The sequence below is a fragment of the Ranitomeya variabilis genome, chromosome 6 (genome assembly GCF_051348905.1).
Source record: "Ranitomeya variabilis isolate aRanVar5 chromosome 6, aRanVar5.hap1, whole genome shotgun sequence".
Taxonomy (NCBI): domain Eukaryota; kingdom Metazoa; phylum Chordata; class Amphibia; order Anura; family Dendrobatidae; genus Ranitomeya; species Ranitomeya variabilis.
The window spans coordinates 408,598,842-408,625,436 of NC_135237.1; the positions used below are offsets into that span (position 1 = coordinate 408,598,842).

Sequence of the window (26,595 nt, forward strand, 5' to 3'; positions counted from 1 at the left end):
CACTTCATTTATTTGTACTGATAAGTAGATATTCATTGACTTACCTTAAAGGGAACCTGTCACCTGAATTTGGCGGGACCAGTTTTGGGTCATATGAGCGGGGTTTTCGGGTGTTTGATTCACCCTTTCCTTACCCGCTGGCTGCATGCTGGCCGCAATATTGGATTGAAGTTCATTCTCTGTCCTCCGGAGTACATGCCAGCGAAAGGCAATATTGCCTTGCACAGGCGTGTACTCCGGAGGACAGAGAATGAACTTCAGTCCAATATTGCGGCCAGCATGCAGCCAGCGGGTAAGGAAAGGGTGAATCAAACACCCGAAAACCCCGCCCATATGACCCAAAACTGGTCCCGCCAAATTCAGGTGACAGGTTCCCTTTAAGTTCCTCTTTGTTACTGGTTATACTTTAAATCCAGGCACATTTCTCTATTGGGTGACCTCATTTGTTTTGAGAACGGTATAGTCCCTATCACTGTTACATATATTTTTATAATTATAGATTGTCATTTATTGGAAGTCTGGGCCATCTCCTTGGTGAGGCACTCTGCTTTTTTATTATTGTTCATGTAATTTGTTCTTTTATTCAGTAATAAAAGTTCATTTTTATACTAATGTATCTCTTCATTCCCCCTTATTTATTAATACAGGGATTTGTGGATTATATATTGATGTGAAGTGCCATTGCCTGATAGTATTTGGACATCTTTTTGATAAATCACTCTCAGATGAGGCAGCAAAAATCTGGTGACAGATTCCCTTTAATACTGAATACCGCAAAAATATCAGATCAATACAACAGATTGTTATTTTATGGCATCTAGATTGGTCCATAAAACATCATTGTTAAAAACACTGGCAATGAAAAAAACATTTCCTATTTTGGTAGAAATATCATAGCGTCTCGATGTTATGGCTTTTACACTCATACACCCTAATGGGGAATGCAGTTTTGAGTGTCAGCGGCAGAGGGAGATCTCAGCAATAAGTAAAAAGCAGATTATCGGCATACAATGTACATACATAAGTCGTGTTAGATAGAAAAGTTGATTTGGTTTTGTAAAATGCATATTAATCCCTGTGCCCAGTCTGGTAAATTTGATCATTTCTGCTTACAGTGTCCCTTCTGTGATTACTTTTTCTAAATGTGCCTTGTTATGCACCGTATGAAAGTGTTAAACCAGGGGCAATAGAAATTGGCTCCAGATCTCTCTCAATCAAAACTTGATGCTCAAGCAATTAATTTGAGCCATGAAATGGGGAGGAACTTATATAGCAACTAGATGGTGGCCCGATTCTAACGCATCGGGTATTCTAGAATATGCATGTCCACGTAGTATATTGCCCAGCCACGTAGTATATTGCCCAGCCACGTACGTAGTATATTGCCCAGCCACGTACATAGTATATTGCCCAGTCACGTAGTATATTGCCAGCCACGTACGTAGTATATTGCCCAGTCACGTAGTATATTGCCCAGCCACGTAGTATATTGCCCAGTCACGTAGTATATTGTCCAGCCACGTACGTAGTATATTGCCCAGCCACGTACTATATTGCCCAGCCACGTAGTATACAGCACAGAGCCACGTAGTATATTGCCCAGCCAGGTACTATATTGCCCAGCCACGTAGTATATTGGCCAGCCACGTAGTATATTGCCCAGCCAAGTAGTATATTGGCCAGCCACGTAGTATATTGCCCAGCCACGTAGTATATTGGCCAGCCACGTAGTATATTGCCCATCCACGTAGTATATTGCCCAGCCACGTATGTAGTATATTGCCCAGCCATGTAGTATATTGCCCAGTCACGTAGTATATTGTTCAGCCACGTATGTAGTATATTGCCCAGCCATGTAGTATATTGCCCAGTCACGTAGTATATTGCCCAGCCATGTATGTAGTATATTGCCCAGCCACGTAGTATATTGCCCAGTCACGTAGTATATTGTTCAGCCACGTACGTAGTATATTGCCCAGCCACGTAGTATATTGCCCAGCCATGTACTATATTGCCCAGCCACGTAGTATATTGCCCAGTCACGTAGTATATTGCACAGCGACAGAGTATACAGCAGAGCCACGTAGTATACAGACTTAAAATAAAAAATAAACATATACTCACCTTCGGAAGGCCCCTTGAAGTCCTGGCCCTGTGTGCGGTGCACGCGTCAGCTTCCGGTCCCAGGGTTGGTATGAGCGCAGGACCTGTGATGACGTCACGGTCACATGACCGTCACGTCATGGAAGGTCCTTCTCGCAGGGCCTGTGATCACGTCACGGTCACATGACCATGACGTCATGGAAGGTCCATCTCGCATACCATCCTTGACACCGGAACCTGCCGCTTGCATGGAGCGGTCACCGGAGCGTCGCGAGGAGCGGGAAAGGTGGCGGAAGGTGAGTATATAATGATTTTTTATTTTTTTTACTATTGTTAACATTAGATCTTTTTACTATTGATGCTGCATAGGCAGCATGAATAGTAAAAACTTGGTCACACAGGGTTAATAGCGGCGGTAACGGAGTGAGTTACCCGCGGCATAACGCGGTCCATTACCGCTGGCATTAACCCTGTGTGAGCGGTGACTGGAGGGGAGTATGGAGCGGGCGCCGGGCACTGACTGCCGGGGAGTAGGGAGGGACTACTCAGACTGTGGCCATCGCTGATTGGTCACAGCAGCCATGACAGGCAGCTGGCGAGACCAATCAGCGACTTGGATTCCATGACAGACAGAGGGTGCGACCAATGAATATCCGTGACAGACAGATAGAAAGACAGACAGATGGAAGTGACCCTTAGAAAATTATATAGTAGATATTTAAATGAACTATCCTGGCACAAGCCTTCATCTTGCGCCCCAATCATTAAGCTGTGCAGTTTAAGTGTTTGAGTACAAAGTGCATGACTGGCCACACCACGAGCTGTGTGTAGGCATGCTACAACAACAATGGACATCGGCGTAGACGGAGTCCAAGCCTATAGATGCTGCACACAGACAGTAAGTAACTCTAGAGATAACCGGAGGAGGTATTGTACTGTATATGTAACTTCAGCTTCTGAATTTAGCTCAGTACAATAGGAACATACTAATATTCCCCAAAGGTTAGAAGAATATATGATTTTGAGGAGAGATGCGTGAAGTCTTACGCTAAATGTTACAGCAGATGAGCCTTTTCCTCTTGTAATTTTTTGCATTCATGCCCCTTTTCTTTTCTGATGACAATGTGAGGTGTGAACTAAAGCCCATGGCAAGTAACGTATGCTTGTGCAAAGCTATTTCACAGTTGACAACACTTGCACATTGTTGCGGATTAGGTGACCTGCATTTCCCATTCCTCCATCTGCCCTTTCTTCATTTTTACTTTCATAAACCGTTACAATTGCATTCCGTGTACTCGCCCCATCCCGGCATCCGGTTCAGTGCTGCTGTCTGTCAACCTTTGACCGAAATAAGTCTTTCTTCAGTGAACACGGAGCAGGTTCTTCCCTGAGCTACAAACAAACCCAAGCAGTTTACCATCTGTTAATTTAATAAAATAGTGTATGTCTGAGGTATTCAGGTCAGAGAAAATATTACATTTTCTTCTTCGTACTGAGCACAAAATAATGGTCTGCAGATACATGTGCGATTGTTAGGTCGTGAACCTCGGAGTCTCCAGCTTATTCCTCAATATGTCGCTTTAACTACAAGAGATACTTTTTAGTGAATTCCTTCCTCAGTAGACTAGAATCCATTTCTATCTATATCTCCAGAATGACTGTGGTGCTCCTTGGCGCGTTGTTTCTTTGTGGAAGTACTATCAATTTGTTCTTTTCATCTCTACATCTAACCATCCGGTCCTCTCGCAACTTCTGTGTGACAATAGAGCCTTTCCCTTCTGGTATTTAATAGCTATTATTAAACTCGGCTCATCTTCACACATCGTCCAACATATTATCCTGACAATGGGCAATCTGTAGAGAAGGTGCAGCTGATGAAACAGATTCAACCTTTGATAAACTCTTCCCTCTAGAGCGCAGGCTTCCCAAGAGCAGTATTAAAATGTCTTACCTGCTGATGCAGGCGGTGTCGGACTGGGGTAGCAGGAGCTTAAAAGTAACATTTACCCTGGGGGCCGCTGTTCAGCTACATGCAAATATCACAGTAACCTCTGGCACAAATTTACTTTTGCATTTAAATAATAGCTAAGTAATTTGTTAAATGACTAATGAGATACTTTTATTGGTACATATAAAACCAAACTTATTGTGGCAAGTACTGCTCATGTTGACGAGTAAGTGGCTTATTCCTGAACAGTGGCCCCAGGGGTTTCACTGGTTAACAGGTGAGCCAGTCTGAACCTGGATGCAGGTGCTAAATGTGCCCATTTATGCCCTGTTTGCATGTCAACACTATTTTATTCAATGACATCTAAGGCAGCATTAACAGATGTCATGTAATATACAGTATATATAGTAGGTAAATGAAACAGTAAGCTGAAAATGGAATTATTTGCATGTTCTCATGATACTCAAGAATAAATCAGATGAATGGAAAGTTATTTTCTACATACAACTAAAATAATTGCATCATTTAATCTTTACTTAGACTGACACTTTATAAGCCAATCCAAAGAGAATGTGTTGTGGAGTAAGATGCATTTACATTCATTAAGAGACCCTTCATAAATTGGGTGCATCCTTTGGGTGTCCATGTGGTAGAATTTATAGTAGGCATCACAGCTGGTATACATATGTGTTATAATGTATACCAAATTATGGTGGAAGCTGACTACCTCCCTTCCAAAAATGTTATCCTAAAAGAGGCATATATTAAAAGCAGCATAAAGACCTTAAAAATGATTCCTTACGTGACCAGACAGTGACTTTACACCATAGCTTAGCAAAACGTGGCAATCCACTGGGTAACGTGCATTTAATGTATGGCATTAGCCTGGCTAATTGCTGTGATGGATTTTCTGGGCAAATTTATTAAGATACGATGGCTCAGATTCATTTTTGCAGTTGTGCCTTTTTGTGTCTAGTTTTTTATGTTTTAGCCTATTCTTGTTTTCATTTTTTCTTCTTTTTTTTTTAAGTATATTTTATGTGTTTGCCTGTTTTTGTTTTTTTTAACTTAAATCATTGTGGGTGGGGATTGTGTTTTCATCAATTGCAACTTTTAAAAAGTTGATAAATACTTGCTCAAATGTATTCCATCCCCACTCCTCATCTAGCCTCCTACATGTGCTGCAAAAACAATACACGAATAATAAAATATATGTAAAGATACTTTCTCTTTTTCACATATCACATATGTTAGAGAGCAGTGTGATCCACACTGCCTGAATACTGCAAAGGGGATGCATTCCGTGTTGGTATTTAACTCAGCCCAACCTATTTTCATTGGAGTGTAACCCATACAAAGACATACTGTATGTATCTGAGGGTTTGAGGGTCCCTCTCATTTTCCATAATACTATTTTTGTTTGGATGGACAATACATAATCTCAGCAGAAAATAAGCAGAGACAAGTGTGGACCACCAGAGCTGTGTGACCAGAGGCTACTCCTTTATTTTATACCCTTTCTTCTTTGTTGATAATTTTCTCACAATAGCAGAAAACTCTGTTCAAATGTATGCTCACGTGACCAAGCATCATTTTCTTTTTGTAATATTGCAGTGGGAGAGATCACAGCTGCATCACTGTCATGCCAAAGAGATGGGTGCTTCCATATACTAAACAGAAAAATAGCTGTAAAATCTAATTGCTTTCTGAACTGATGTAGAAATGTGTAAAAAAGCCTCCCACTACCTAATCCATATAATTATCTGTGCCATTTGTTTAGTTTCATTTGTATGCTGATGGCGGACCAGACATCAAATGGCCACCAGCGCCATCAAAGGCTTGAATACAATGTTAATTTGTACCTGCAATAATGATATGGCAAAGGTTACCTGAGTTTTAGTACTCGATAATAAGGCAAATATTGATCTGCCTAATGTGTCACATTCTCTGCAGGCACTTGGCGTCATTTAAATGCCTCACACAGAGAAACGTTTCACATTGTGATATTCCAAGTGTCACACTTTCAGTAAATGAGGGACAACATTGCTTCCACATGACTTTTTCCAGTACAGGCATATATTCAGTTGGGTCATTATATTCACATTGATGCATCTATAATATGGCTGTAGAAACCATTTGGCACATTTATTAACCTTTCATGACCAGACGATACTCTGGCTTTACTCTTGCATTTTTTCTTACCCGTCTTCAGAATTATGGCGTTTTTTGTTCTCTCTCTAAATTCTCTTGTACTTATTTTTTTACCTTTTTTTTTAATTGGGGAAAAGGGTGGAGGTGAGTCAAATGCTCAGATCTTCTAATCATGAATTTTCTAAACTTTTTTTTTACATTTTTTACTTTTTGGATTTTGTAGGATATTCTGTATCTCTGTTTGGAGGTTTATTTTGCCTGTCATTTTACTCAGCATGCCATTTTATGGATTTATTTAATAAAAATATATTTTTAATCTATATTGCTGAAATCTCTTCATATCTTGGCACAAGTATTTAGATTATTGAAGGTTGTTTTGATATTTATTGGTTAAGAGAAGTGTCTACCAGTGTATTTCCTCATTGGGCCTATTGTGATTGAAATTAATAATCATCATGCGTCTGCGTTCAAACCCTTGAGACTGTGCTTTGTGGTCGGCTTCTCTGTCTGCTGTTGCACAGGAGATACACCTTTTCTCCAGGTGTTTAGTTTCTGTTATCTATTCTTCGGTCTATTTAGGGTGTTTTCATTTTCTCATTTGTCCACCAAATCACCTTTCGGGTGCGGTTTTATATAGTTTTCTCCTGCTGGTATTTCCTGCTTGTGATAGTCTCATTTGGATGTCCAGTCATACTGCTGTAGGTTAAGCCAGTCAGTGAAAGACCAGCTAGGGTTTATCTCTCAGATGTTTATATTCTTATCCCTGCACCTATCTGATGTTTCTTTTTAGGAAGAAGGTGGCATATAGTCTAACAGTATGTAATTAATCCTTTATTTTGTGGTTTGCTTTACTCACTCTGGGATTTCTTTCTGTTTAACTTATGTAAGTAAATTGCCCTTTGCTCTGCCCTCCAGTTCTTTAGGAGGAATGTAAAGTGCTTGATTAGCGTTCCAGGCAGCACAGGTCCGAGTTGCCATTGTCTAGTCAGTGGTTAGAGCTATTTCAGCTCATGCAAGAACCACTAGGGATTGCAAGGTCAGGATCTTTAGTCTGTACAGGAATCGGTAGGGTCAGTTGCCGGTTTTAGTGTGTAAGGCTACTTTCACACTAGCGTCGTGCACTGCACGTTGCTATGCGTCGTTTTGTAGAAAAAACGCATCCTGCAAAAGTCCTTGCAGGATGCGTTTTTTCTCCATTGACTTGCATTAGCGACGCCACGTTGCTTGTAACATTTTTTGGTGCGTCGTTCCTGTCTTTTCCGACCGCGCATGCGCGGACGGAACTCCGCCCCCGCCTCCCCGCACCTCACAATGGGGCAGCGGATGCGTTGAAAAACAGCATCCGCTGCCCCCATTGTGCGGCGCATTCACTGCTTGCGTCGGTACGTCGCAACGACGCAATTTGTCGTGCGTCGTCCGACGCTAGTGTGAAAGTAGCCTTACTTATTTTTCCCAAGTGAGTTGCTACACTATCATAACAATAATATTTGTCATAAAATTTTGGATCTAATAAACTGGTAAATCAATTTATGCATGCATATTTTACTCATATAAAGTAACTTTATAAATCTATTGTTCATGCATATTTTTTTACTACCTCTTGTTTAAATAAGAGGCACAACCTGGAGATGTCAGCGCAATTTTAGCTGTCACACAATAATAACTGCACCATGAAGACGTAAGTGATATTTAAGCTAACAGTTATCTTCTCAAAGACATTACATTAGTAAATGTATTGTTACATTGGAGCTATTCTGACATCTATACTAATGAGAACATGAAACCAGACATCGCTAGAACTAAGGTGAGATCACATATTTGCATCAGAATTAGTTCACATGAATAGAATCTGATTACAAATCAAAACATTTCCTTTTATATATTCAGGCAAGAAAAGGAAATATTCATGATCCTTACTTCAAGAAAACCATCGGTAATGTACACCCTGTCTTATATGTCAGTAAACCTACTCATGTTCTCGTATCTGCATATGTCCACTTCTCCTTGTCCTTCTGGCATTGAAATGGTAATAAAAGATCGTATGATACACTATTCTACACTTTCAGGCATAGCGTTCACTTTGCTGAATGCCAAATGCTATGGTTTGATGCAACATGATTTTCCAGGTTAACTAATGAAAAAAAATAAATCAGAAATACGTAAAAAAAATTGGTTTCTATCCCCATTATTCGAGACCCATAACTTTTTTATTTTTCTGTCAGTGAAGCTGTAGGATGTTTTTCTTTTATGGCAAGCTGATGTTTTCATTGCTACCATTTTGTGGTGCATATGGCATTTTAATCATTTACTACATTTTTAGGGAGATGTGGGAACTTTCCATTATTTACTGCATGGTTTAATTAATTATATATTTTCATACACAAGACTTTTACAGCTTTTGGAAAACCAAATACAGGTGCTTCTCACAAAATTAGAATATCATCAAAAAGTTAATTTATTTCAGTTCTTCAATACAAAAAGTGAAACTCATATTATATAGAGTCATTACAAACAGAGTGATCTATTTCAAGTGTTTATTTCCGTTAATGTTGATGATTATGGCTAAGTTACAACCAATGTGAACCCAAAAGTCATTATCTCAGTAAATTAGAATAATTTATAACACCAGCTTGAAAAAATGATTTTAAAATCTGAAATGTTTGCCTACTGAAATGTATGTTCAGTAAATGCACTCAATACTTGGTTGGGGCTCCTTTTGCATCAATTACTGCATCAATGCAGCGTGGCATGGAGGCGATCAGCCTGTGGCACTGCTGAGGTGTTATGGAAGCCCAGGTTGCTTTGATAGCAGCCTTCAACTCATCTGCATTGTTGGGTCTGTGTTTCTTATCTTCCTCTTGACAATACCCCATAGATTCTCTATGGGGTTAAGGTCAGGTGAGTTTGCTTGCCAATCAAGCACAGTGATACTGTTGTTGTTAAACCAGGTATTGGTACTTTTGGCAGTGTGGACAGGTGCCAAGTCCTGCTGGATAGTGAAATTTCCATCTCCAAAAAGCTTGTCGGTAGAGGGAAGCATGAAGAGCTCTAAAACTTCCTGGAAGACGACTACACTGACTTTGGTCTTGATAAAACACAGAGGACCTACACCAGCAGATGACATGGCTCCCCAAGCCATCAGAGATTGTGGAAACTTCACACTAGACATCTGCTGCTTAAGTGCTTGCAATCACAACATTTAAATACTGCTGTCAGTGACTGACAGCAGCATTCAAATGGTTGAACTCCAGGGATCCAGTGAATGCTGTTACAGACAGATGAGGTCTGTGTAACACAGTCAGCATCTGCCAGGTATGGTGCAGAAAGGAAAAAGTGGAAAAGTCAGTGCTGCTGGTGGATGGTAATAAATCCAGGTACACACTAGGATAATGTGCGTTTTTTTATTTTGGCTATGTATTTCGAAGTACCATACTTCCTCTCAGACCCCTGGGGCAATGATTTTCTTTCATGTATATGTCCAAAAATATGGTGATTTTGTAGGCCAGATTTTTGGACATTTACATGGAAGAAAAACTTTGCCCCAGACGTCTGAGAAAAAGTATGGTACTTTGAAAAGTGCAGACGAAATAAAAAACTGTGCATTATCCTAGTATGTACCTGGATTTATTACCATCCACCAGCAGCACAGATTTGTCCACTTTTTCCTTTCCACACAATGCTACTTGGTCCCTAGACCTGTGGACATGCTGCAGTTACTTAATTCATAATGTATCATATATCAGACACCATACTTGAATGCAACCCAGACAGAGACACAATTCTTAAAATTACATTGAGGTGCACTTCAATAAAATCAGCACACTAGATTTTTCTTTTCCATTAATTCAGATGATGAAAATCACTTCTACGAAACCATACTGCATCTATATCTGTAAAATGGAAACATTTCCTACCCTTTCCATTCAAGCTTCTTCATATTAAATTTCTGATTTACTGTAAGTAAATTGACCAAGCATCTTACAGTATATGAAACATTGAACAGATATCTAGACCAATAGTAAGTCTTTTCATAACAGAAACTGTTCACCTTTTGTGTAATTGCTAAGCAACAGAACAACAATGAAATGACAGCAATGCCTTAGGGTACTGTCACACAGTACCATTTTGATCGCTACGACGGTACGATTTGTGACGTTCTAGCGATATCGTTACGATATCGCAGTGTCTGACACGCAGCAGCGATCAGGGATCCTGCTGAGAATCGTACGTCGTAGCAGATCGTATGGAACTTTCTTTCGTCGCTTGATCACCCGCTGACATCGCTGGATCGTTGTGTGTGACAGCGATCCAGCGATGTGTTCGCTTGTAACCAGGGTAAACATCGGGTAACTAAGCGCAGGGCCGCGCTTAGTAACCCGATGTTTACCGTGGTTACCAGCGTAAACGTAAAAAAAACAAACAGTACATACTCACATTCCGGTGTCTGTCCTCCGGCGTCTCAGCTTCTCTGCAGTGTGAGCGCCGGCCAGCCAGAAAGCGAGCACAGCGGTGACGTCTGACGTCACCGCTGTGCTTTCCGGCTATGGCGCTTACACAGTGGAGAGAAGCAGAACGCCGGGGACAGACACCGGAATGTAAGTATGTACTGTTTGTTTTTTTTACGTTTACGCTGGTAACCACGGTAAACATCGGGTTACTAAGCGCGGCCCTGCGCTTAGTTACCCGATGTTTACCCTGGTTACCGGGGACTTCGGCATCGCTCCAGCGCCGTGATTGCAACGTGTGACCGCAGTCTACGACGCTGGAGCGATAATCATACGATCGCTGCGACGTCACGGATCGTGCCGTCGTAGCGATTAAAATGGTACTGTGTGACAGTACCCTTAAATACAGCTGTTGATTAGAGAAGAGCAAACCCAAACTTAAAAGTTCAGGGTTCGTACCCGACACCGGTGCTAATCGACAAACACGAACTTCTCCCGGAATTCCAGTGCAAAGTTCGGAGTTCCGGGGGAAGTTCATTGCAGAAAGAGACAGAAATATCTAGGGAGCAGAGAAAAGCGTGATAGGTTTTTATCTGTTTAGACAAAGGAATAAAATAGAGGATATGCTAACCTGATGAGGTTGTGTTCACACAACGATATTAAAGCATGAAATCCCATCTGCTGCAGGTCCACAGGTCATCAGACCAAAGATTCTGCATAGGTAAGAGAGGTTTTCGTGGAGATCCCGCACTGCTGTTTAGGTATATTCATAAATGCAGGTGCACAAATAGATTTGCGGGTTTTTTTTTATCCATCTACGTGTTTCGAAGTATAATCACTTCTTCCTCAGGACAAAAAAACATTGTTTTTTGGCAGCGCGGGATCTCCACAAAAACCTCTCTTACTTATAAAGAGAGATAGAATTTTCTTTTCCAGATTGAAAGTTCGGGTCTCCATTGATTTCAATGAGGTTCGGGTTCTGGTTTAACATGAACGAACTTTGGATTAAAAAACAGCTATCGCTCCGCTCATTCCTACAGTTGAAACCTGTAATTACATTGGTCATACATAGCCTTTTTCATTTTCCTCCATTACTGTAATTTTACCCTCAACATTTGCTGTTTTTTGGAATCTCACATTGTAGAAGATGAGTACAACACAACTGAAACTACTGAGAGGCAGAACTCATTTTAATACAAAAAAATTATCTTATTTCACTTAGATTTCAAATAATATTTTATCGAGTTTCCTAATAAGCATATGCCAGCAACTAGAGATGAGTGAATTTGTGCGATTGGAATTTAATTCTACTCGAATGTTATAATATCACCTGTTTTAGAAACTCCAATGCATTCCCAAATGTGGCTACAGTTACAAAAAAAAACCAAAACTAACATCACTCACATGTCCATGCAGCACACCTACTGTCCAGTCCTCAGGGTCTTTTCTTTGCACAGTTACGTGACGGTTTATTCACTCTAGAACAGGACTTCTGGCCAAGACCAGGCATCAGTGTTCACTGCGCGTCGTGACATCACAACTCGCTGTATCCTCAGAAGTCTGGTCGAGACTAGGAGTCCTGTACTAGAGTGAAGACACCAGGTCTCGGAGATCACAATGCGTCGTGATCACGATGGGACCTGACCTCTGAGACCTGGTTACGCCCAAAAGCCCTGTTCTAGTGTAAAGACACAGGTGTTTGTAAGCAGAAAGAAAAGGCCCTGAGGGATGGATGAGCGGGCAGTGGGACCTGGAGGTAGCAGGTTGCTGGGACAGGTGAGCTATGTGATGACTATTAAGGTTTTTTTTACTTTTTATATGTTACATTCATTAAGCTTTGGTGTCTCTCTAACAGAGAACATTCAATTTGTAGAGAATAAATTCACTGAAAATAGAATTTCCCAGTACAGTGTGTGAATTGGCAAATTTAAATTTCGCCAGATCCACTCATCCCTACTGGCAAGCTTTAAACATACCTGCAAACACTCCCAAATTGTCTGAAAGATTCCCAGACCTCTGTATTTTCAGAAGAGCCGGCAAATCTTCCATATGCCTCACATACTAAACTCTAGCCATTCCTGCTCTTCCACACTTGTCACAGCTGGGCATTTCATGAAGAGAACTATCTGTTGTTCTGTATAGGTCATGCGAGTGGTAATTGATTGAAATTTCTCATAATGGTTTGGTGTAGGTTGTACCAATGGTGGTGGTAGAGTACACATTGGAGAAAATTAATTAAAGTGGTCATAAATTTAGTCAATATAAAACTAGATTAGATAGGCAAGAACTGTGCCAAATTTATTACCAGGGTTCATACTATGTGATAAACCTGGAGCATGTTGCAAGATGCCGTTATAAGTATAAATGTAAGTAGTAATCTCCAAATTAAAGAAAAATGCATGAATATCTGTTTAGAAAAATTCTTCCTGCTTTACTTTTTATTTATTTTTTCATTTTATGTTAAACTGTTAAACTTACTGTCATGTCGATACCACAACAGGATGGGGTCAAACAACTGCAGCGTCTGGTGACACATGCACGTGTGATAAATAGAAAAGCTTCACTGTCCTATTAGCAGTTATGGTTTTCTATGTTCTGCCGCTGCAAAGTTTAAACTGCTTAGTTGGACTCCTGGTGGTATCAGCTGTTCTAAGTTAGCTACTCCCAGCAGGTATAAGAACCCTTCTCCTGGCTTCTGACCTTGCCAGTGATAGTTCATTCTGCCTGGTTTGATGTTGGAGGAGTAGCTTATGTTTGGAGTAGGCATTTGGAGAGTTGTTCTGGAGATTGCTGTGTGGAGTTTGTTTGAGTGCTTATGTTTATCCTCACTTATTTGGTTTCTACTACCTATCCATCTCGTGTTCCATTCTGTTGTTTTGTGAGTGTATTTGTACGACAGTAGTTTTCTTTTATCCCTGACTTTCTGGAAAGTGTAATACACTTCGGCCTCACACCTGCCTAGGTTGGGGAGGGAACAGATAAGAGCTAACATAGGAGCATAAGAGGGTAATGACCCAGGCGTCTCACCATCAAGGGTAATCCGAGGGACAGGGATAAACTTAGGCACCCCAAGTTTGAGGGATCAGGTAAGTGCCCACAGTCTCTAGTCACTGAATCACACTTAAAGTACAACTACAGCTTTTTTTAGTTCACTGCTGGAGGAGTATCACTTAGGCTGGTTTCACATTTGCGTTGGGCTTCCTTCAGCTCCGCCTACGTCGGAATGCATCCTGCATACCCTATCTTTAACATTGGGTACGCAGGCCATGCGGATGTATGCGGATGCATCCGCACGTGTCGTTTTCACGCTGTGCCAACCGCAACAAAATGAAACATGTTGCGTTGGACGCCAGTCGGCGCAGAGTGAAAACGACGCATGCGGAGGCATCCGCATACATCCGCATGGCCTGCGTACCCAATGTTAAAGATAGGGTACGCAGGACGCATGCAGCCATAGGTGGAGCTGAAGGAAGAGGCGCAGCAGTGGCCGGGGCTTAACGGAGGAACTACGCAGCCCTCCGCAAAGCCCTCGTCCGCAAATGTGAAACCAGCCTAATACTTGTTGCCTACTCCTAGTGATATACTTACCAGCTGCAGTCTTCTGCTCTTTCCGGATCTGTTTCAGTCCCGATCTGCCATCTTGTGACCGGAGCTCCTAACTGACTTGAAGTCAGAGCTAACGGTCACAAGCTCTCAATGTAAATCTATGAGAGCCTTGTTCTGTCTCCATTCTGTCTCTCTTAGACCGACATTGATAAGTGACTTCCGCTTCACCCAGCAAACACTGGAGCGATCCGACAGGTCACTACCTACAGAAGACGCCCAGAGCAGAGCTGATAACAGAAAAAGATGGCGGCTGGTGAGTATATTACTAGGGGTAGGAAACATGCATTGGAGATACCACTTAGGCAATGAAACAAAAAAAAAACACCAAAGTGGTGCTTTATTTCCAGGATCACAGCACTGATGGCCTATTTTCAGGATAGCAATGAATATCAGATCGGTAGAGATCTGACTCCTGGCACCCCAGCCAATGATCTCTTCAAAGTGGCACTGGTGCTCATAAAATGCTGCAATATCAAGCATAGTCATGACTAAGTAGACACCGTCCAGGTAGGCACAACAGTGTAAAGAATGAAAAGGCTGCAATTATAACACTACAACTACTTTCAACAACTGATAGACTGGGGTGTTAGGAGGTAGCCCCCCACTGATCTGATATTAATGGCCAATACTCAGGAGAAGACACCAATACTCTGATCCTGCTAAGACAAACAAACATATCTAGAAAAGATTATATTGACTCAAATAAGAAAGCAACGTACAACATGGCACAAAAAAGTGTAATTCAACATGTAGCATGGCATCAATCAATTGGCTTTTGCAATATAGCCTTACTCCTTGTAAGTCAGACAACTTTATGTGAAAAGTTATCAAGACGCCTTGTAAGCCATGATAACTTTTGCTACATCTGTAATTCTAGCGCACATAAAATAAAAAGGCAAATAAAGCAGGAGGAAAATGTATGTACTGTACATGTGATAGTGTCTAATCTTTTCACTGCTATGGTGTAAACCTGCAGAACATATTGCAGTTGCGTCCTCCATATACATATTCAATTTACGGCACTTCTACTGCACTCTGGCACTCTAATGTATCTCACGATGCTCCAGCAGTCACACAACAGAACAACTGTCGGCTCTGTTAAGGCCAGATTTGTTGTCTATTACAAACTGATTACACTTGCCACATTTTGGCTGCCTACAATTATATTTGCTCATTAACACTTGGTAGCTTGAATGCAGATGAAGAAGAGTATCAGAACAATTAAATCTCAATCATAATAATTCCACAGAGCTTTGAAGATGACTGCTCAAATGCTATTTCCCTGCAAAGACTAATTATCTCCTTTTGGCTTCTGAAGATTGCTAGAAGATGGATGTATGGCATTTCCAAAGAATTAAAATCAAGTTAAACAAAGATATTTCAGTATGAAATGTTTTCATTCTACTGGATGAAAATTAGACTTCACTCCAGAATTTTTTTAAAAAACAGGACGCTGTCAAAACAGGGTTGTCAGTTGTCAGTGAGTCTTGGTGATGTGTGAACAACCAGAAACACCACAAAAGTTACAAAACATTAGGAGGCAGACATAAAATAATAAATAAGTCAAAGTTAGAAGCCTCCATCTCGGGCTATGTCGGCAATTTGAGCATTTTAGAATAACAAGAACAGCAAGGATACTAATGGATTATATTAAATAAATGGAATATATTACTGCTGGGTTGGATTATCAATGGTAGCCATGACACTAATGGCCTGGTTATAAATACCAAAAATATTTAATTTCATGCATCAACACAAAGGAGCTACTGTTCTTTGGATAGACTATAATAACCTAAAATATTCCAAAAACTCCTGAACCTTTTTAAGAGAATCTGTCACAAAGTTTTTGCCACCTAATCCGATTCCAGTGATGTGTCACTTACTGGCCTGGTTTGTGTTGTTTTCATAAAATCAGTTTTATCAGCAGGAGATTATTACTAGAGGACTAGTAAACCTTCTGCCAGGTAGCCCGCCATATTCATGAGCTCTTAATAACTCCGCCCCCACCACTGATTGGCAGATTTTTGCCTATGCACAAGAAGGCTGCCAATCAGTGCTGTGGGCCGGATTATACAGAGCTCAGCATTCAGAGAACTGCTACATCTGCAGTATATTTCTAACGAGAAGAGCTCACCCTATGCAGATCATAAAAGCAAATTTCCCTTTGTATTTATCACACTGATGCATGGCTAGCGGATTACAAGGCACCGTGGTGTTGAAAAGTAGAATTAAATTCCCTGATCCCGTTCCTGTCTCACAGGCATATGACTGAGGCCAGCTCAGCGCACTTCTCCGCACATGCCATCCGGCCCACTAGTCAGCCACAATGTGGTCAATTTCCCATGTAATGAAATAAGCATACTTTATTCTGAAGACAAGTCACAGGGCGACATGGTGTTGTTTCTGCAAGCAGAGACGTTTATATGATAAAATAATCTCAGACTACTCCTTTCCTGCAGTGATAGGATAATCACATTTTACACATTTCCAGTCTCTCAGCCTCTTCTTAGGAATGGCTCCGTTCTGTCAACATCATTGCATACAGTACATAATCCACTTGCACTCCAGATTCTGCTCGGTGCCAAAATGAAATTATAAATATGTCAAGTGAGATCTGGAACTCAAAAACATGTTGTAGCTAATATAGAGAATTACTTATTTCGTCTTTAAAACCTTTCTCCACACATGACAGCTTTTTTGTGATTTCTAAATGCAGCTTTTGGTCAATTGTGATGTTCTAAAGAAAATGTTCTTCACGTGGTGAATACGACCAATATCCATTTAAAGTTAAAACGCTATGTCCCTGATTCATCAAGACTGGCGTTTCCCACACTAGTCTTAGTGAGGGGTGAATGAGATAAGTCACGGAGAGGAGAAACGTTTCTGGCATAGGAACGCAGCCAGGCACTTCTGAAGCCAAGTCCAGTGCCGGCTCCTTACCAGTTACACCAATTTTGGCAGGGCTGCCCAAAACTTGTGAAAATGTAAAAAGTTTACAAATTTTTGAGCAACTTCACATTGTCCAAATTTTTACGACCTTTCAAGGTATTCTATGCCAGGTTTCTGGAATAAAAACGTTGATGAATTGGGGCCTTAGGGTGCGAAAAGTAGAGCAAATCAGTGCCATTTGGGAATCTTTGGGGAAAGGATTCTGCTGATAGGTAACTTTCCATTTGTACAATAAGCATGTAGAGTATGTCTATGTAAATTACATGTATTGTTACATTTATTATGTATTATCAGTGATATGTGAAGGAGATATCTAGGACCGGGTGCTAAATCTTGTAAACTTGTATCGCTAATTTCTGTTTTATTTTCTAAAAATAAACATTTTAGGCAAGATTTATTTAAGTGGGTGGAGTCTAAGCCTGCAGAAAGTCTTAAAACAGGTAACAAGTATCAAACCTAAAAAGAGGATGTTAAATGGAACCTGTTTTTTTTCATCACTGTGTCAAACCACAACTACAGCATCCTGTATGGCAGTTACTCTGTCCTAATAAGGTCTTTTATGTTGTAGCCATACTGTGCTATGTTTAAGGCTATGTTCAAACATTCAGTATTAGGTCAGCATTTGTAAGCCTTAATCAGGAGACCCAGGGGTAATGTTTCTCTATATGGAGAGTGACATGCCAGGCCTGGCATGCCAAAGTGAGGAGACTTTTCCCTTGCAATGTTCCTCTAGCAAATTAAACATGTAAATTGTCTCTTCAGAGAGGACAATGACTAGAACTCTAGTTTCACCTATAGGACGTAGCAATCCTGAAAGTCAATATCGACCCTTTAATGAGTCGTCTTCCTCTCTGAAGAGGCGATTTTCACATTTCATTTCTCAGATGAGCATTGCAATGCTTAAAAGCCTCTTCCCATTGGCATGCTGGCTTGGCATGTCACTCTCTACAAGGAGAAACATTACCCCTTGGACCTTGGTCAGAAGCCTCTCACTTAGGGAAACCAGATCTCACACTCTGCACTGATGAGGGGCAGCATCCTGAAACACTGCATCTGCAAATTGTGGTTTGGCCTTTATCCTAAGTCAGTGACAAGGCTCGTTAATGGGTTGGGATTGACTTTTAGGATTTGCTACATCCAATAGGTGGCACTAGAGTTCTAGTCCTTTTCATCTCTGAAGAGGCAGTTTGCATATAAAATCAGGAGAGGAACAATCAGAAAAAGTATAATAGAAACGTGTGCACCACTTTGGCATTTTTCACCCACTCCTGGTTTTGACTTAGAAATACTGATGCAAAATAGTGACCAAATACTGCTAGTGTGAATGGGGATATACAAATTAACTTATAATCTGACAAATATCAACTGGCGATTGACAATGCAACCTGGTATTAGCTGCCTAGTTTGGTGGACAACTACCATCTGTTGTCAAAGGTTATAAGTAAGAATTAAAAAGTTTGTCCAAACGGCGCTAAGGACCAAGGATCATATAAATCTGTAATACCCCATGTGGATTTCATATGGCGGTATAATACAGTAGTAATATGCACACCCAATGTCTGCAATAGAAGATGAAAGATATACTGTGGTGCAGTCCCTGAAAGTACAGGGTGGGCCATGTATATGGATAACCTAAATAAAATGGGAATGGTTGGTGATATCAATTTCCTGTTTGTGGCACATTAGTATATAGGTGGGGGAAAACTTTTCAAGATGGGTGGTGGCCATGGCGGCCATTTTGAAGTTGGCCATTTTGGATCCAATTTTATTTTTTCCAATGGGAAGAGGGTCATGTGACACATCAAACTTATTGAGATTTTCACAAGAAAAACAACTGTTTGATTGGTTTTAACATAACTTTATTCTTTCATTAGTTACTTACAAGTTTCTCTATGTCTACAGCCATTGACATGTCGCAGAGGTTAACACGTGAGGAGTGGATAGAAATTTGTTGTGGATTCTGTTTTTGGGCTCCCTCTGGTGGTTACAACTGGTACTGGGTGACTTTGGTGGGTTGCGGTCTCTGGTTTCCACCTGTCCATCAGTGGCTGGGTGTTTCCTATTTAACCTGGCTTTCCTGTCATTCCCTTGCCGGCTATCAATGTATCAGTGTGTGTCTCTGTTACCTGCTCCTAGGCCTTCAAGACAAGCTAAGTCTGTATTTCCCTGTTTCATGATTGCTTTCATGTTTTTTAGTCCAGCTTGCAGATATGTAATTCTCTGCTGCTGGTTGCTCTAGTGGGCTGAAATTACCACTCATGTACCATGAGTTGGCACATGAGTTTAAGTAATTTCAGGATGGTATTTTGAAGGGTTTTTCAGCTGACCGCGCAGTTCACCTTTTGTATCCTCTGCTATCTAGCTTAAGCGGGCCTCATTTTGCTGAATCTGTTTTCATAACTACGTTTGTGCCTTCCTCTCATTTCACCGTCATTATATGTGGGAGGCTGCTATCTCTGTGGGAATATTTCTCTGGAGGCAAGTGAGGTCTGTTATTCTTCTGATAGGGGAAGCTAGATCTCCGGCTGGCGCGAGACGTCTAGGGGCCCCCCAGGAACGTCCCCCGGCTACTGTTAGTTGAGTGTTGAGGTTCAGGATCGCGGTCAGCTCAGGTTCCATCACCCTAGAGCTCGTCCTGTTTTTGCCCGTGTTATGTTGACAAATTCCCTGCCATTGGGAATCATGACAGAAATTGTGTTGATGTCTGGTGAACGCAGTACCCGGGTCTTTGCAGCAGATTGTCACCATTCCCATGTTATTTAGGTGAATCCATTTAAATGGCCCACCCAAAAAAGTCTGCCTCATCACTGAACAAGTTCTGTATAAACTGAGGGTCCTGTTCCAATTTTTGTTTTGCCCATTCTGCAAATTCAGCGCGCCGATCTGGGACATCCTCGTTGAGATGCTGCAGCAGCTGGATTTTGTAAGGGTGCCATTTGTGATTAGCTAATATCTGCTGAAGGGATATTCGACTGATGCCAGATTGGCCCACCCTGTAGTGTGCAGAGGTATTACATGCTCCTATTGCTGTATGAGAGGGAAGCATGGCATGTGCTAATCTAATGTCTGAGTTTCGGCAGAAATATATAATATGTACCGTATGGTACTGATCCTGCCACAGGGTCACTGGAGGTTCAGCTGTGGCACACGGTGAGTGTGAAGGAGTCCAAAGTGTGTGCGCTGCTGCACAAGCAGTAGTCAACCCGCGGACGACGGTGAGAGGACGAGATCCTTTGGCTGTTGCTGGAAACTCACACTAGAAGTGTGTAGTGACTGTGATCTCTCAGTAGTCCGTCAGAGAGATCTACAAAGATGCCGTGGTGTATTGATCCTGCGTAGAAGGACCCGCAAGATTACAGATTGTGGAGAAACGTGGCAGGTAACCGTGCAGACAAGTTTGTAGGAAACTACCATGCAGTGATTCAAAGTAACTAGCGGCCAGTGGTGAGCGCAGAGGGAATCACTGTCAGTTGACCCGAGCGGTGCTAAACCGCTGATGGATCGGGGTAGTGACGTCACTCCCGTACAAGAATGGTGGGCTGGTGATAGAGGACTTGTAATACAATGCGTTTCAAAAGCCTATGGCTTCCTTCGTCAGGGATATTACAGCCCCTGCTCAAATGAAGTGATAAATAGTGGGATGGATCAATTAGTCAGAGTGAACATGTGACTGACAGTAGCCACAGGCATCTCTACAAGGAAAAAGGAAGTTTATTATTGTGCTTGAAGTGATGCTGAAAAGCAATTAAGTATATGGTGCTTTATATGCTACAAAATAAATACATAGCTGGCCGACAATTACTGCAACTAGAAGCTTAATTGTAATACTTGTAAATGATTTTTAAAGGCAAATAGATGTAAGACTACATATATTGACTGGTCAATAAAAAACATTTATAGACCAAAAAATGCCATCTAGCAGACCCCACCAAAGAGTCGGGGGGTATAGGGAATTGAGTGATTTTATTACTGAAATCCAAATAATTCCACATAGTTATTTAGGCCATGCGGTTTTAACGTATTGAGGTAAAAAATCCATTCTGTTTCCTTGCGAAACATTTTCTTGATATAGTCTCCACCCCTCCAATCCACATTTACTATATGTATACCTCATATTTGTGTCCCAACCAAATTGCCTCCATATTTTTCAATGTAATGTTTAGATAGGGGGTGATCCTGGAATTTTTTCAGAAATGTTGCTCATGTGCTCCCCTTTTTGTTTGGAAAGTGGTCTCTTGGTCTGTCCCACATATTTTTTTTTTATTACGGGGCATTCTATGCAATAAATACCCCCTTTAGTATAACAGGAGATGAAATCCTATATAGTAAATGTTTCATACCCATATTTAATTTGATATAATAACTGTTATATCTGCTGCAGATCTAGAAGTTCTCTAATGCTGAGCTTCCTATAACCCCGCCCACACCACTGATTGGCAGCTTTCTACCCATGTACAGTGTACACACATAGCTGCCAATCAGTGATGGGGGCGGGTTATAAAGAGCTCATGAATATAGAGGACTAACTGGCAGCAGGTTTACTAGTCCTCTGATGATAATTTTCTTGCTGATAAAACAGTGATTTTATAAAAACTAAATTAAGCAGCCCAGTAAGTGATACAACGCTGGAATCAGGATCTCTGTCTTTACATCATGCTAGTCTCAGAATAGATGGCAAAAACCTGGTGCACCTTCCCATCTATTTATATCTCTATACCCCCCCAACCCTCTTCTTCGATTGACAGAGCCACAGAAGGGCAGATAGATGAAAAACGAGTAGGTGGGAAGGTGCACTTGGATATTTAGCAAAGCCAAGGGTGCAAAGAGTGTCTGTACTTAGTTTGATCATTCATTCTGTGCTGACAGACTCCCATAAAGTTAGCGTCTGTTATGCTGAATTTACCTTAACCCATTACTTGCCAAATTAAAATTTTTACAAGTACGGATTTTTCAGAAAAGGGCGTCCCAATATTCAATTAAAAATGACAATGACATGATTTCCTATTTTGAAAACATTCCTTTTACAAACACAAAAAATTGGACCTAATTCTAAAAATTATAAAATCTTAGTTGCTAGAAACTAAAGATTAAGGCTGAGTCACACATAACGATATCGTTAACGATATCGTTGCAACGTCACGCTTTTGGTGACGTAGCAACGATCCCGCTAACGATCTCGTTATGTGTGACAGCGACCAACGATCAGGCCCCTGCTGGGAGATCGTTGGTCGATGGGAATGATCAGGACCTTTTTTTGGTCGCTGATCACCCGCTGTCATCGCATGTGTTCACTTGTAACCAGGGTAAATATCGGGTTACTAAGCGCAGGGCAGACAGAATGTGAGTATGTAGTGTTTTTTTTTTTTTTTACTTTTACAATGGTAACCAGGGTAAATATCGGGTTACTAAGCGCGGCCCTGCACTTAGTAACCCGATGTTTACCCTGGTTACCTGGGTGCTGCAGGGGGACTTCGGCATCGTTGAAGACAGTTTCAACGATGCCGAAGTCGTTCCCCTGATCGTTGGTCGCTGGAGAGAGCTGTCTGTGTGACAGCTCCCCAGCGACCACACAACGACTTACCAACGATCACGGCCAGGTCGTATCGCTGGTCGTGATCGTTGGTAAGTCGTTTAGTGTAACGGTACCTTTAGGCGTCCCAAAAAAAGGACATTGGTAGATAATGGGTTAACACTTTACTGCTGACAGCTTTAGCACAGGTACACAATGTCAGCTGTAACGCCTTCCTGCTCATAGGGCTGACAAAAGAGTAGATTCTTCTGTCTAGCTCTAGATGACAAACCTTGCAGGGTTAATTCAAAATACAGCATGTATGTACATGAGCTGTGTTCGTAGCTGTCAATCATCACACAGGACATGACCCTCAGAAAATTCCAGAATAACATTTTGCAGAAGCATCTGAAGAGATACTGATACATACTGTATCCCTACAACCAAGTAGCTGTTGTATGACTTGTTGGAAGCCAAATCAGCTTCTCTGTACCAGTGGAGTCAAAATGCCATTAGTATGTGCAGTAATAGTGCTGCCAAACATAAGAACTCACATTCACGTTTGGTTTCTTAGGATCTAGTCCTAATGTCTATATCGGTTATATGTGAACACAGCAATGAAAGGAGTAAAGTAACTTTGAGAAACCTTGAAACTTCTGCTCCTGTGAAGAAGACAATATTGCCTTATCGGTCTCACCCACATAGGTCTCGGATTTTTGAGTATACTTTGCAATAAGACAGAAAATGTTCAGCATCGAAATGACACTGAAGAAAACCAGCATTCATTTCAATCAATTGAACAATTCTCTGAACAATACATTTTCATGATGTCTAAATCGTTCTCTACAAAGTAAAGTGTTTTACCTATAATAGAATACCTTCTGTGTGATTCACTTACCTCCGAGCTTAGAAACATTTCTATTACTACAATCGGAAGTTGAGACATTGAAACCATTCCCAAATCCACACATTAGACTGCACTAAGCCGAAACATCACATCATTGAAAAAGGTGAAAATGTCAGAAAACTTCCATCTGACAAACTATGCAGACTGATCATTTCACCATTGTCATATCTCACTGGGAAGTAATGAGTTTCTTAGAAGGAATGGTGATGAAATTTACTACAATGACTTTTCCTAATCTTGTAACTGGTTTGTTAGCAGGTAATACACTTCTATATTATGAACAAAAAGACCAGCAAGGTAAAATCGTGAGTTGCAGGATACTCCGGTCACATGGGAGCGCACAGGACACAGATGAAAGGATTAAAAGTTTCTTTGTTTATTGAAATCCACAACGCGTTTCGACGGAACAGCTCCGTCTTCATCGGACGATATGGACAGTCAGAAGGTTTTGCTTGACAGTCTATCACTAGAGTTGGTCTGCAGGCTAACTATGGTGGGTTTGGCAGCAAATAGGGGTGCACAGTGCCATATTTAAATCCCCATAGTTTCCTATGTCACTTGCCAAGTGTATTTTATTACCCTGCTCTTGCTGCGTTTATGTTTGGATTGACCCTTTGTGTTTTGACCTGACCTCTGTACCTACCTTGCTCTGCTGATTATTCCCATGGATGCTCTTCTGTATTTGACCCTGGACTGCTAGTTTACTGTTCTGCCTCATATGTCTGTCTGACCCTGTGGATCTGAGCCTGAGCCTGGCTAGCCACCTGATTATGTCATTGTCAATTTCTGGTTCAGACTCGGCTTGCTAACACCTCTTTCCTCAACTCACTTCACCTGCCAGCATCTGCTCTGTGGACACAACCCAAATTACCCTTTGAAGACCTGCTAAGCAAAATGGATTGTGCCAAGTCTGTCCAACCCTTTTGAGTTGATAGATATGCTACAGTTGTAGGTTTCATCTAAGAGTAATCTGCCCTTCGCATGAAAGGTGCCCTCATAGCCCAAAACACATAGATGTTAGACCCTTTATTATTTACAAGGGCTACTCTTCCTGTGATTTAACAGTAAAGGAGTTGTACCCTACTTGGACAACCCTGTCTCATGTTTGACCCCATTAAAATATAAAAGCTTATACTCACCAACATGTACTGGCGCCGTTCCAGCAGTGTCAGCACTCACGTTCCTGGGGCTCACATGTGGTTGTTATGAAACGTGAACCCTGTGTCCAATCAGTGCTGGCGTCAATGTCTCCGCATTCACATGTATAAGTAATCAAGGAGAAGTGAGAGCTGCAGCTGACTGCTCCCTTCTTGTTAATTACTTATATGTGTGAAGGCGGGGGAGTGATACCGCTGAATTGGCGCATGGGAGGCGAGTATAAGCTTTTTTATTTTAAAGGGGTCAAACATGAGGAATGAGAAGGGATTAAGTAGTGGACAAACCCTTTGAGGGTCAACATTTTTAGCTATTATTAAGAGATGCCTGCATAGTTTTTGTAATATGTATCCATGTATTTTTTTCTATCACCTGCATGCATTTAAGACTCAAGGAGTGGGCTGACATGGGTAGTGGCACAACTATCAAGTATAAAATGCAAATTGTTTGCTTTGTTTTTTTAAATTTATAGATAATATATCAATTTGAACATAGAATTTGGAAAAGTACATAAATAGTAACTGGTTAATCAAAGCTTCATACAGATATTTATATACAGATATGTCTGTAATATCACCAGTGTATTAACGAGCCTCTCATCTCTCCCATGTATTTTCTTACAGCTCTGTGCGATGCCATTCCTCCATTATTTGGTACTTAGTAAGTCGATGACTGGATGTTACCATTTGGGGACATGTCCCTTTACAGTTTGGCACGGCATTAACAGGAGCAACGACAGAGGAACAGCAAAATATAGACTTGTAAGAGAATGTTCTCCATAATCCATATTTCATGGAAAATGCAAATATTTACTAAACAAGGAATATTAGTAATAAAGGCAAGTCCTCTTTAAATAGACAATAGAACTTGAATTCCTTGAAGGAATACATTACATTTCCAAAGCAGGAGCAATGTATACAAGTAATACTAACATTGTCTTAACATTTTATCTGCTCTTTTTAGAGCGGCATGGCCCATTAAATGGGAAATAAAGTACATACTGTGTTTATTAACATGCACCAGATTTTTCGGCTTCTCAACTCGAGGAGCTATCACCGAGCATTTAAGTAACAAAGCAGGGTTGTAATTATACTATTTTCTACAAACGGCGCTGACAATTTAATTGTGCACTGGGTATATTGCAGTGTGGATAAGTAAACGTTTTTACACCAAACTCACTGCCAGAAATAATGCTATGTTACTGCACTTAACACAACCTTGTCTTAGGAAAGTCGCTTTACATGTCGCTGAGTTAATGCAGAGTAGGCATTAATGTAAGTAAAATAGAAACAAGACATGTAGACATAATGGAGTCAAGGAATAGAACTTACCCTGAGTGGCGATGTAGTGGTTTGGCCTGTGATAGCCCTAAAATCAGAAGAAAAGGAATATCTGTAAAATCCGTAATGTATTTGCTGTCTATGACATGGAGATAGAGCAAAGCAGACGTCATTATACAGCAATAGATACCAGTAAGACCACCAGGGACTACAGCAGCAGGTAAATTGAAGAGGTGCCGAGTCAGGCTGAATAAAGTGGGCACTTCATTTTGGTATTCCTGTAGTTCTCAAAGGGGTTTTCTAAAAAAAAGTTTTTGGGATCAGCGTGAATATAACAAATTCATAAGTTACTCACCTTACTCCTCTCCCCCTTGAACAATGCGTCTGAGTTACATTGGTGATTATTTACAGGCTGTAGCCGTGATGTCATCACTATAATGTGCGTGATGTCATCACCACAGCGCACCTAATCACTGCGGCCAATAATAGCAATCCACAGCTTTGTTGACGTACACAGCAAAGGCAGGTGAGCACAGTGGCTG

General features: G+C 41.1%; 1 protein-coding gene across 5 annotated transcripts in view; it reads right to left on the reverse strand.

Annotated features, from left to right (window-relative positions):
- The window catches only part of PTPRM (protein tyrosine phosphatase receptor type M), a 995,903-nt gene that overhangs the window by 62,912 nt on the left and 906,396 nt on the right, over positions 1–26,595 (reverse strand). For all 5 annotated transcript variants that reach the window (XM_077270222.1, XM_077270225.1, XM_077270224.1 and 2 more), the window contains one exon: positions 26,105–26,141. In XM_077270222.1, the coding sequence (XP_077126337.1) occupies positions 26,105–26,141 (37 nt within the window). The remainder of the gene's footprint in view (positions 1–26,104; positions 26,142–26,595) is intronic.